At 39.0% G+C, this 13,675-nt stretch overlaps 1 protein-coding gene across 2 annotated transcripts in view; it reads right to left on the bottom strand.

Moving 5' to 3' along the window:
* F13A1 (coagulation factor XIII A chain) overlaps window positions 1-13,675 on the bottom strand; it is a 165,934-nt gene that overhangs the window by 106,414 nt on the left and 45,845 nt on the right. For both annotated transcript variants that reach the window (XM_047734490.1, XM_047734489.1), the window contains exon 4: window positions 9,956-10,207. In XM_047734490.1, the coding sequence (XP_047590446.1) occupies window positions 9,956-10,207 (252 nt within the window). The remainder of the gene's footprint in view (window positions 1-9,955; window positions 10,208-13,675) is intronic.

The following is a 13,675-nucleotide window of genomic DNA, read 5'->3' as shown; positions in this document are numbered from 1 at the left end:
GGGGATTGGGAATAACTTTTACCTGCCTCCCCTTTCTATAACAGCTGAGCATCACTGAAGAAAGAAGGAAGACATGTTGGATGCATGTAATCACTCTTCAAGGGAGTGGCTTCACATGTGGAGCAAATGTGGCTCTAGGTTGGTGCCATCATGGTAGCTTTTCCATCTCAAAGTAGAGCAGAGGGGGTGGTGAACCCCAGAAGTCTGTGTGTGTTATTGGCGTGTTAAGAATCACTTCATGGGGCGCCTGGATGGCTCAGTGGGTTAAAGCCTCTGCCTTCGGCTCGGGTCATGATCCCAGGGTCCTGGGATCGAGCCCCACGTCGGGCTCTCTGCTCAGCGGGGAGCCTGCTTCCTCCTCTCTCTCTGCCTGCCTCTCTGTCTACTTGTGATCTCTGTCTGTCAAATAAATAAATAAAATCTAAAAAAAAAAAAAGAAAAAAAAAAGAATCACTTCATATCTCTGAGAAATGGGAAATGATAGAGCACAGAAAAGAATGGCATTTCTAGAGTCGGTGCTTTTGTGTTTTTCCTTTGGAAGGATCCAAAGTCGCTGTCTTCCTAAAATGGTTTAATACAGCCAATCTTGAGGTCCACCTTCGCACTCATTAACTCTGGAATGAAATAAATCCAAGAAACACAAGTAAGGAGTTCCTCAACAATTGGGTCCATTTCATTCCTTGCAAACATATTGTATTATGTTACATCTTAGACCAGCTTGGGAAGTTTATTTGATTTGTGCTAATTTACTAGTTTTGCTGGCTAAGGGCTTTTCAGGTACTTAAATATCTTCAGAAGATAGACTATTATTCATAAAGCAGTTCTACAAAGAAAATGTCAGAGATTCTTTACTTAGTATCCTCAAAGAGAGCCTGTGCCCTTGTTGGCATCCTTATTATTATTTTTCTTTTTTGCAAAGAAAACTGTCGTTTGATCTTATAGCTATCAACCTGGTTTTGTTTTTATTTATTTACTTGTTTGTTTGTTTATTTTTAACAGCAGGACTTTCAATGTTGTAGAACATCATAGAAGCTTCTCTGCCTGACACCTACTTCTTTTTCTCTTATTACACAAGATGGGATGCCAGTGGTTCTGGTTTTAAAGATAAAAGAGAGTATCCTGACCGAATCAGAATATCCAGGTTTTAGCCCTAGCTTGTTTCCTATTCTTTTATACGACCTTGAGAAATTTATCTAACACCACAGAGTCTGTTTCCTCTCTTGAAATGTGAGGTTCATAATTCTCTCTCTGACCTTCAGAATGATGGTTATCAGTTCAATTCAGCACACATTTGTTGAACATTTAACTTGGTGCCTGGCACAATGCTAGGCTGAATGAGAGAAGAATCCTGCTTCCCAAAATACATAATGCAGAGAGATGCTGGCTTTGAGCACTCTTTGTAGAATATAAACAACTACACATAGAAGGAATTAGATACCATATGAATCGGCTGATGAATGTGGTTCTGGATTAGACCCTTTCAGCTCTGCTCCTTCCAGAGCATCTCAAAAACAGCTTTGGACCTTGATTCTAGGGTCATCTACGTGCCATTGGAAAGAATGTCTACTGTGAGCTCTCTGAGCTCCCTGCTCACTGCAATGTGATACTGAATAATATTTGCTTGGTGTGAAAAGGATGAATGAGCCTCCATATCACTGGAAAGAGTGTTATGTGCTGTTTTATTAAATAGGAGTTTTGAATAAATAAGGGCTTAAAATTTTCATATAAGCTTTTTAAAAAAATTTTTAAAAATTTCATAAAAATTCAAGTAACCAACCATCTGATTGTTATTCCAGGCAAATACTATTCTAGGGGTTGGGGAGGGTACAAAGATAAGCCACTGACCCATTTCTCTTCACCCTCTGGCTAGGCCAGGTGACCCTCTTATATATTCTTGTTGTGCGATGACTTATGTTAATACTTTTCACAATTGTAATTCATGTTTATTAGTAATTCATTTGTGAAATCTTTGTGGAAGCTCTGTGAGGCAAACATTGTTTGTCTTTTTCACTGCCATATTCCCAGTGCCCAATTCAATGCTGACCCTTAGTATTTGTGGATGAATAAGTAATTCTGCCATACTACCCATGAGTACTTATATGTTGTCATTGGGGGGAAGGTATACCATCAATATATGTGGATTGATGAATTAATGGCTCTAGTCTGAGGGTATAAATTCTGGCCTGAGCCCCAAGGTCTTCAAAAGAAAGGGATATTGACCATTGTTACTTGGTGCATTACGCCATTCTGTACTGAAGGGTCTAAAAGACCATATATAATTATTAAGTAAATAGCGTAGAAATGAATGTCATAAGAAAATACAAGTTGGTTGTATTTATTTACTATCTATTAAAGGTATCCAGGTATTGGAAACATTAATTTCTTTACGTCAAATTTATTTAGTTTTTTTTTTTTTAATTTTATTTATTTATTTGACAGACAGAGATCACAAGCAGGCAGAGAGGCAGGCAGAGAGAGAGGAGGAAGCAGGTTCCCTGCTGAGCAGAGAGCCCGACGTGGGACTCGATCCCAGGACCCTGAGATCATGACCTGAGCCGAAAGCAGCGGCTTAACCCACTGAGCCACCCAGGCGCCCCTTTATTTAGGTTTATTCCCAGGTATCTTATGGTTCTTGGTGCTATTTGATTTCTTTGTTTAAAGGAAAATACAAAAGTCATAGTGAATAAAAAGTTAGAAATAGCAGATGTCAATTTGGTGTCAGATGCTAAGAGAGAGAAATCTACATACACTATGCCCACAAATTCACTCCTACACATATCATATAAGTTTTTTACTTTTTTCAAGATGGTAAGGTGTGAGATTGCATTTACAACTTGTCTATGATTGTAGGTGCAGTGAGCCAAAAAAGCATTTACTTAGAATTATTAAATCAATGCAGTAAACATTTATTAAACATTAAGTATGTACTAGGTGCTGGGATACAAGGCTGAATAGGTAAGAGGAAACCAGCAATGGGGGATATAGGGAAATAAGTTAGGAAGAGAAAAAAGACCCCTGAATATGATTGATGTCCCACCAAACAGAATAATCAAATACGGACCCAGAGTACTAAGCACAGGTATGGAACATCTAAATCTTTCAGAATACACTATCTGGCACTAATGCTAGACTAACAATCTGGTACATTCTGAATTTAAATAAGGAAATATATTCCATAATCCAGAGATCCTGAGCAGTTAGAAAAACAAGAGGAAGTCACAATAAATCCCTAACTCCTTCCTTCTACCCTTGTGGGTACAGTTTTCTAACACCCAGGAGAAAGGCTCTCTCTCTCATGGGATGGATCTGAAGCCTGGTTAGCGCTATTAAATTAAAAAACTGACCAATAATTCTCACTGCTTCTGCCCCTGTCCTCACTGGTGTAGTATTGCTATTGATCCCCATTAATGATTTAGTGATTAAGGAGGATAAATTGCCTATGAATGCAAAGCAAGCTGCAGGGCTCCCGGGAACCCAGCTGAACATTCTTCTATCAATAAGTACTGTACATACCTGTATAATTTTCAACCCAATGTCCTAAGCCACCTTGGACATCACTTACAGATCAAGTGCGCAGTATTTTCAGCATCTTTCTCATCTCGCTCTATTTTGTCAACTTCTGATTTCCTCTTTGTTATCTTTTCTACTTGGGCAATGGCTCTCTTTTTACCTGCTATCCCATTACCAGACTGTACAACTCTGTGAGTTCCTTGTTATGAATTAGCATAACAGCTGTCAGGCTACAGTGTACTGGGCTGTGTGGGGGGCCATCACACAGATCTTCTTTTTTTTTTTTTAATTTATTTTCAGCATAACAGTATTCATTGTTTTTGCACCACACCAGTGCTCCATGCAATCCGTACCCTCTCTAACACCCACCACCTGGTTCCCCCAACCTCCCACCCACCCCCCGCCCCTTCAAACCCCTCAGATTGTTTTTTCAGAGTCCATAGTCTCTCATGGTTCACCTCCCCTTCCAATTTCCCCCAACTCCCTTCTCCTCTCTAACTCCCCTTGTCCTCCATGCTATTTGTTATGCTCCACAAATAAGTGAAACCATATGATAATTGACTCTCTCTGCTTGACTTATTTCACTCAGCATAATCTCTTCCAGTCCCGTCCATGTTGCTACAAAAGTTGGGTATTCATCCTTTCTGATGGAGGCATAATACTCCATAGTGTACATGGACCATGTCTTCCTTATCCATTCTTCCGTTGAAGTGCATCTTGGTTCTTTCCACAGTTTGGCGACCGTGGCCATTGCTGCTATAAACATTGGGGTACAGATGGCCCTTCTTTTCACTACATCTGTATCTTTGGGGTAAATACCCAGTAGTGCAATTGCAGGGTCATAGGGAAGCTCTATTTTTAATTTCTTGAGGAATCTCCACACTGTTCTCCAAAGTGGCTGCACCAACTTGCATTCCCACCAACAGTGTAAGAGGGTTCCCCTTTCTCCACATCCCCTCCAACACATGTTGTTTCCTGTCTTGCTACTTTTGGCCATTCTAAGTGGTGTAAGGTGGTATCTCAATGTGGTTTTAATTTGAATCTCCCTGATGGCTAGTGATGATGAACATTTTTTCATGTGTCTGAGAGCCATTTGTATGTCTTCATTGGAGAAGTGTCTGTTCATTTTTTTTAATATGATTATCTGTTTTGTGTGTGTTGAGTTTGAGGAGTTCTTTATATCCTGGATAGAGCAATCTATACTTTTAATGCCATTCTGATCAAAATTCCACCGGTATTTTTCAAAGAGCTGGAGCAAATAATCCAAAAATTTGTATGGAATCAGAAGAGACCCCGAATCGCTAAGGAAATGTTGAAAAACAAAAATAAAACTGGGGGCATCATGTTACCTGATTTCAAGCTTTACTACAAACCTGTGATCACCAAGACAGCATGGTACTGGCATAAAAACAGACATATAGACCAGTGGAACAGAGTAGAGAGCCCAGATATGGACCCTCAACTCTATGGGCAAATAATCTTCGACAAGACAGGAAAAAATATACAGTGGAAAAAAGACAGTTTCTTCAATAAATGGTGCTGGGAAAACTGGACAGCTATATGCAGAAGAATGAAACTCAACCATTCTCTTACACCGTACACAAAGATAAACTCAAAATGGATAAAAGACCTCAATGTGAGACAGGAATCCATCAGAATCCTAGAGGAGAACATAGGCAGTAATCTCTTCGATATCAGCCACAGCAACTTCTTTCAAGATATGTCTCCAAAGAAAAGGAAACAAAAGCGAAAATGAACTTTTGGGACTTCATCAAAATCAAAAGCTTCTGCACAGCAAAGGAAACAGTCAGCAAAATAAAGAGGCAACCCACGGAATGGGAGACTATAATTGCAAATGACAGTACAGACAAGAGGTTGATATCCAGGATCTATAAAGAACAGATCTTCTTTTTGAATTTTATGCCTTAATTTCTGGGCCGGGAAAACTACACAGGGCATGAGGTGAGGAGGTGATATCCTTCTCCCATTTCATAAGCATTCTCTCAGAGATCTCAGTGAGCCTGTTTAGAAAAGATTTTGTTATTTATTTTATTTTAGAGAGAGAATGAGAGAGACAGAGTGGGGGAAGGGGCAGAGGCAGAGGGAAAGAATCTCAAGCAGATTCTGTGCTCAGTTCAGAACCTGATGCAGGGCTCAGTCTCACAACCCTGAGATCATGATCTGAGCTGAAATCAAAAGCCAGACACTGAAACGACTGAGGCACCTAGTGGGGATCCCAATTAGGTGGCTAAAATTAATCCCCACTGCCCCTCAGTGGGGATTGATTTTAGAATTTAAAAGGGTCTTAGCTTAAAAACTGGCGCCAGAATTTTTCTGGAGGGAATGATCTTGGAAAAGTGTGTAGTCCCCAAAAGCCTAATTGTTGGAAGAACCCAAACAGCAAAATAAAAAATTTTGCTGAATTGCTCTACATGAGAGAATACAGAGAGTCTCCTCCTAAGAGAAGATGCAAGAGGAGCATGGGAAAAAGGAGGAATGAAAGGATTCAGAGAAGAGACAATAAGGTGGGGAGAGACTGGGATTGGGTTTAAGGAGTTGGTGAAATTTTAAGCAAAGTAGAGGAGAACATAGGCAGTAACCTCTTCAATATCAGCTACAGCAATTTCTTTCAAGATATGTCTCCAAAGGCAAAGGAAATAAAAGTGAAAATGAATTTTTGGGACTTCATCCAGATCAAAAGCTTCTGCACAGCAAAGGAAATAGTCAACAAAACAAAGAGGCAACCCATGAAATGGGAGAAGATATTCGCAAATATCTTCTTGCCATGTTCCTGGAATAAGCCCTCTTCCCAACTCCAAACTCTTCAGTCCTTTTTTATGAACCCCCAACACTCCCTTTCTTGCTTCTGATTCTGAACAGATGACTTTGCATTTCACCTCACTGGGAAAAAGACATCACAGAATGGAAACAACCTTGTCTTCCTTCCACTTAATCTAGAAAAGCTTCATACTTAACCCATCTTCCACATTGATCTTGTCACAGTGGAGGGTGGACAGCCACACCTATCAAGGGCTCTTCTTCACCTGTTCCCTGAATTCCACTCAGTCAAGGATTTTAATCCCTATGTTGATTCTTCTCAACCTTGGCTTTAAAAATCACCTGCAGACCTTTTTAAAAACCCTAAAGCCCAAGAGTGCCTGGGTGGCTCAGTCAGTCAGGAGTCTGACTCTAGATTTCAGCTCTGGTCATGATCTCATGGTGACAACTAGGTGTGGAGTCTGCTTCAGATTCTCTCTATCCTTCTCCATCTGACCCTCCCCCAACTCACATTATCTCTCTCTCTCTAGAAAAACAAAACAAAACAAAACAAAACAAAATAAAACATAAACCCTAAAGCCCAGGCTACATACCAGATCAACCAGAATGTCTGAGACATATGTAGTTAACTGCCTGGGTGATTCTAATGTGTAGCCAAGGCTGTGGACCGCTACCTTCTCTCTGGGCAGTAAACTCAATTTTTCTTGGTTTGTCTCCATCTCCATAAAATTATGCCTAATCTATTCTGTCTTTTAAAAAATTCTTCTTTGACCTTCATATCACCATCTCTGTTTTACAGAAAGTCTTCTTGCAGAACATGGCAATAGCTGTTATCTCCACGTTCTTACTTCCCATTGCACTGTAGCCCATGCCCATCTCTTGGCTTCTTTCCCCATCACTGTGGTAAAAAAAAACTTTCCAAGTTCCCCAGTGACTTCCATATTTCCACAGTTTATGGCTATTTTCTTTCCCTGTCCTATTTAACTCATCAGCATCATTTCAAAGAACCAGTTGCTGTCTTCTTGAATCAATCAATTATCCAGCTCTGTGACACCATGCTTTACTGATTTCCTTTAACTCCTTCTCAGTCTCCTTCTCCTTTGTCTAGACTCTAATTTCTGATGATACTAAATATGTGTCTGTTCTTTCTTTAAACTTCCCTGCTAGCTCCTGCTAGATGGTGCCCATATTTACATCCCAAGCTCAGCTATCTCTAGATTCACTGATTCAAGTGACTACTTGATGTTTTCACTTGAAGATCCCACAGATCTCACCAAATTAACATTTCTAAATATAATTCTTAGTTCCACCCCTAGATCTTCTCCTCCACTTTCCCCAGTCTTCCTAGCTCTGAAAACAGCACCACCACAAACCTAGTCAGTCAGATACAGGCCACCTAGAGTTATTCTTGACTCTTCTCTCTTCTTCACCTCCCATGATCAACCCCTCTTCATTTTCTGTTCTAAATCCAAAGCATTCTCCAATTCATCCCCTCTTCTTCATCTCCACTGCCACCACCATCCATCATCATCTCTGTCCTGGGCCACAGCTTCCAAACTGATCTGCCTAGTTTTATTCTCATCTGTCTTTTCAGTGATACCTAGGGGAGGAACCTCTGTTCCCTTTCTGTAATGTAGCATCAAGTGTTGGGCCATGTTATCTCTACACCAGGAAACTCCTTCTGAACAGGGAAACCTGGAAGCTGCTCACCATGGATACAACCAAGGCAGGGATCAGGTAGTAGAAAGTTATTAAACTATCCACTCCCTGAATGATTCTCCTATAAACTCAATGTCAGGCAACATGACTAACCCTTTTCACCTCTGGAAAACGGGAAACATAGATTGAAATGCATGTAGACACATACCCCATGATATGTGATATAATCCTTTTTGGGGATTATACCAAATTTGGGGTAAACCATATCATTTCTAAATACCTTGGAGTGCCGGATAGTTATATGAAATTATATGATTTTCTATTTGTAATGAAAAGAAAATTAATAATGAATCCCTAGTTTATTTATTTTACAAATATGGATTCTTAAAATACAATTTTTTACAATAGGCCATGACCTAAGTACTTCGCCATTTCATTTCTTTGCTAATTCATTCTCTATTAGACCTCCAAATGCTGGTGTTCCTTAGGGCTTAATGCTATATCTTCTTTCCTCTCTGTATTTTCTCCCTAGGTGCAAATGACTCCCAAGTTTACAACTCTGATTCTTGTCTCCAGATTCACAGAATGGAATACCTACTTGTCATCTCTGCTTGGGTATCTACAGTTAACTCCAACTTAACATTTTAAAAATCATAGTGTGTCTCTACACCTTCATTCCCTTTAGTCTTTCCCACCTCTGTAAGTAGCACCACATTCCCTCAGTCACAGAATGCTTTATATCTGGTTGACAAGATTATTGTACACAGGAGGGCACCTTTGAACAGCACATGGCCCCATTAACATCTCCTATTACCATCAGCCTTGGACATCTGTCTCAGAGATAGGATTATCAGGTACAAGATGATGGGGTGGAGAGTGGGGAGTATAGGATTAGCTAAGTGCCATCTGCCAACACTACTGGAACTGATAATTCAAAGTAAAGGTCAGTAGGATCCAGGTTTATATTATATATGAGTAAACAATGTTGTTGTTCACTTATTATCAATAGGTAAGTGCAGCTCAACCCTGATTCAAATGCCATTCTCACAAGCAATGGTCATTCAAAATCAGCAAAAAAAAAAAAAATACAGACTCATTTTGGAAGATAGTGGAGAGCAATACACAGGAAGTAAGATGATGTGAGACATCTCCCATCCTGTGTCAGCTTTTAATAAGTTTCATTACCTTATTTTTTAAGATCCAAAAGTACACCCTCTCCCATTAATGCAGCTGCAATGTTTGCTTCTGCTTCTGGAACTGAAAATCAGCTCCGTTCCAAGTATGGAAGCAGTGGGCAGATAAAGAAGGGCAGACATGGGGATGGGGGAAAAGTACTGTGCGTGACTAAGTTTTTAAACTGAATTGAGAGAAATCCTAGGACTTGACCTATTTTATTTGAATATAAGTAGATTAAGCTTCTATAAGACAGAAAGGGAGAATCAGAATAGCAGTAGAGATTAAGTTGTATTATATTAAAGTTACATATTTGTACATCCTGAGTTATGGTTTATGAAATTTATACCCACTTGGCATATACACAAATTTATGGGATTCTTCCAACATTCAGGCTTTCTGTTCTTGAATTAGGGAGATAGAGAAGTTTGTTTTACTATGGATAGGATCAACTTTATCCTATTTTTCTGAAGCCAGATTATAGAACCTAACAGTCTTGAAAGCCCATTTTGTTTACAGAGTAATAACATACACAGAAGTGACACCATCAACACCCAGCTCCACAATTAACTAATTGTGCAACTTCAGGCATTCTTCGATTATTTCCTGGAATAAATGTTTACCAGTATTAATTTCACATGCACAGGCTTTGTCCTCATATGCATTAAGGACAAATTTCATTTTTTTCCCCTGTCTTTCAACCATGGGAAACAGTGTATGTAGAAAAGAGACATATCTTCTACAATAATTCTGCTAACTCTCCAAAAAGAGATTCTTTGGAAAAATATGAGCAATTTTTTTTTTTTTTTAAATGAGAAAAATGCTTGCTCCTTACCTTCACACCAAGGATTGAAGAGAATGTAGGTGTCTGTTTCTGGGTTTCGGCTGGTACGAAGTATGCCATAGGGGGTCCAGACAGCAACATACATGCGGAACTTCCCCACAATACACTCTGGAGAAGACTGGATGGACAGCCGGACAGACCTGTCCTCTCTCATGACAACTTTGGCCCCCCACTTGCCTCTCTGCAGCTCCGGGACGATAGGAACTGGAATGTAGGTTCCCTTGTTCTCCTGAGGGTAGCGACCTTTGAGAAGAAAGAAGTGTTGAGTCTATTTCACAAACCATTTTTGTTCTCACTCTGTCATCTTGTAGCTGAAGATTAAAATAATTAATTGGACTTGAAATTATAAGACTTGGGTTTGAATTTCATTTCTGCTACTGTGTTGCTACGCAACATTAGTTGATTTTCTTCTTTGAAGCTCAGATTTGTCATGTCTAGATTAAAAAAAAAGAATAACAATACTTACAGGAATAGTCATTCGTTAGTTAATGAATTCAGATAAGATGTAGAAATCATAATCTGGGATACAAAACAAAACGAGCTTCTAGGGTACTGTGAAGTTATCATTCCCTGAAATTCTGCTTTCTAAAAGTTAGAATTGCTTTTTTAGTGGGATAGGCAAATGTGTTTTTGCTTATTCTGAATACGATTTGTTATATTACCTATAATAGGATTATATTTATAGGTTGTATATTTGACCTTCTTCATATTCAACTGAAACATGTGTTTATTGGCAGTCTTATCAGGGATTTAGCTTTATGTCCTGGGCAAGAATTCAGGTTCCAGAGGCAAGTTCTCTAGATTTGAATCTTGGGCTCTGCTCCTCCCCTATGCTGGCAACTCTAGCAAATCACTTGACCTCCACAAATCCCTATTACCTTCTCTTTTTCTTCATCAGTAAATGACGATAATAATATTACCTGAGGAGGAAGTAAAATAACCCATGTAAGATGCTTTGCCTATAATTTTTCATGCATAACAAATTTTAGCTGTTATTTCAATAAAAAATTAAGTAACAGGGAATTTTACCATATTTCCAGGCTTAGCACACTTTATGTATAAGTTTTCTCAGGAAACATTTTATTTGTCTTTAACGCAGTCATTTAGACCAAATTCTTAATTCATAGTGTTAACCTCAAAACTAAATTTTACCAATGGTTTCCTGAAAAATAGTCTTCACAGTATCTCTCTCTCTCTCTCTCCATATATATATGGAGATATCTATCTTTCTATCTATCTCTCTATCTATCTATCATCTATCAGGTCAACTTCACAGCATTCTTTTTTTTTTTTTAAGATTTGTTTATTTATTAGAGGGAGAGCATGAGAGCAGGAGGGGTGGGAGGGGTGGAGGGAGAGGGAAACAGAAAATCCCAGGCAGACTTCCTGCTAAGCAGGGAGCATGACCTGGGGCTTAATCCCAGGACCCTGAGATCACTACCTGAGTTAAAATTAAGATTCGAACTCAACCGACTAAGCCATGTAGGTGCCCTTCAACCTCACAGCATTCTTTAACTTTTCAGCTTACAGTTTAATTTATAGTTTAGCATACAGGATAATCAAATATATAGATATTTTAAAATGGAACAGCACTTTCATTTATAAAGTTTTCCAAAATGTGTTACATATTTAATTCTAATTGACTGGAAGAAAAATATAAATCAGGCTAATAAGTCTACAAATTATTTTGACTACAGGCAGACAAAACTTTAAAAGAAAAACTTATTTACTTTAATTATTTTATAGAAAACATATAGAGGATTCTGCATTAAAACTAACAAAAAAAATGCTTCATTTGGGGCTCCAATTACATAGTATGTGTTATAAGGTCTTTTAAGATTTTATTTATTTATTTATTTATTTGAGAGAGAGAAAGAACAAGCAAGCACTAGGAGCAGACAGAGGGAAAGGGAGAAGCAGGCTCCCCGCTGATCAGAGAGTTAAATGTGGGGCTCAATCCCAGGACCCTGAGATCATGACCTGAGGTGAAGGCAGACACTTAATGACTGAGTCACGGAGGTGCCCTATGCTATGAGGTCTTAAAGGATTCTTTGGTAGGCACATTTTCAAAGGTAGAGCATTCTAAGGAGGTGGTTGCATAAGTTAACTGCTGTGTAATTTTGTGAGATGCTTAATCTTAATGAAAACAATAACTTACACAGTGTAAGTTGGGGAGAAAGAGTAGAACCCCAGTGCTTTGTTATGTGGTAGGGGTATCAGTTAATCACCACTCAGGATGAATATGATAAATCCAATAAAGCCTTAAAAATGGTTTGCTGCCAAGGTGCAACATTGTCTAGGTGGTGATTTTGGAAATACCTGGAGCTTAGCCTCTGTGAATGCTGCACATAAATCCTGCAAGAGCTGTTTGTTCAAAGGCGCCTCCATATTTCCTGTGCATGTTCCTCTTTGTGCTTGTTCAAACTAGGAGATAAGGCTGCCCTTTTCTCTGGAGGTATTGTTGCTCTCTGGAGCCCCCCATCAGTACTGAAGTGTACACATCAAACACAATCTCACTAGCTAAATGTGACCATAATTCATTCATTACAGGGGCTCCTGGTAGCTGTTGCCACTAAATACTGGCTTGGATTTAGAAGACACAGTATTAAATATAATACAAGCTTAGTAAAAACAAATGTTCAGGGATAAAATCTATGCTATAAGGACAGATTCAATTTTTTTTTTTAAAGATAAAAGGAGTTTTAAAAGGCATTACACAATAGTGCTCCTTCAGGAGCAGCTATGAAGGTGGAGGGTATCTCTGAAGCTATGTGTGAGCGATGAGCCCCAGCTTCTACTTTGCACTAACATCCCCTTTTGTTAGGAACATTGAAATAATGAAGACAATCACTAGTTTCCATTATTACACCTGAAATTATTTCAAAGACTCACATTAAATTTTACCTGTTAAATTCATGGTATACCATAGAAAGGAACGAAAAAGGAGAGCCATGTTCATTCCTTCTGGTGTTGAACACAGTCAGAACTTAATCTAAAGACTAGTTTGAACATTTTTCATTCATGCAACAATATTGTCTACTATGTGCTAGACATTATTCTAAGTACTAGGAATACAACAGTGAACAAAACAGACTCCTGTCCTCATAGAGCTTGTAGTCTGTGGAAAAAGCCAATGCTTGTTCTGTGTACTATGTGCCTGTCACTGCTTTATTCCTTCTATTAAACTGTGAGAAGGAAATTATTATCATCACCCTAAATTTGACAAATCAAGGAACTAACAACATGTGGTCATTAAGCAATTTGTCCAAGGTGATGCAACTAGTTAAGCAGTGAGGTTGAGATCCAAATGCAATCAGTCTAGCTGGAAAGCCTGGCAGTTTAACCACTAAGCTCTGTGGTAGTTGGATGTGTGGAAAAGGCTTTGGAGTTGGTGAGAACTATGTCCAAATTCTGACTCCACAATTCACTATAGGTGTAACTTTGCACAAATTGCTTAATTGATTGAGCTTTCATTTCCTTGTCTCTGCAGTTCCAGAAATGGAAGGAAAATAGATTTTATAACATACTAAAAGCTTTACACTTGGTGCATGGTAGAGGGTAACTCAGGAAACATTTATTGTTTGTGTTTAAATGTAACAGCTACTGGCAAGTAAAGCCAGAAGGAAGAAGAGGTGATACCCTACCCGCTCCTGCCCTACAAGGTCTGGTTCTAAATCAGAAGAAATGTGAGTGTCCCAGTGAAAGCTGGTT

This window comes from Lutra lutra, chromosome 6 (genome assembly GCF_902655055.1).
Source record: "Lutra lutra chromosome 6, mLutLut1.2, whole genome shotgun sequence".
In the NCBI taxonomy this organism is placed as follows: Eukaryota; Metazoa; Chordata; class Mammalia; order Carnivora; family Mustelidae; genus Lutra; species Lutra lutra.
The sequence above is the reverse complement of the archived record's forward strand: the minus strand, read 5'-3'. Positions and strand labels throughout refer to the sequence as shown.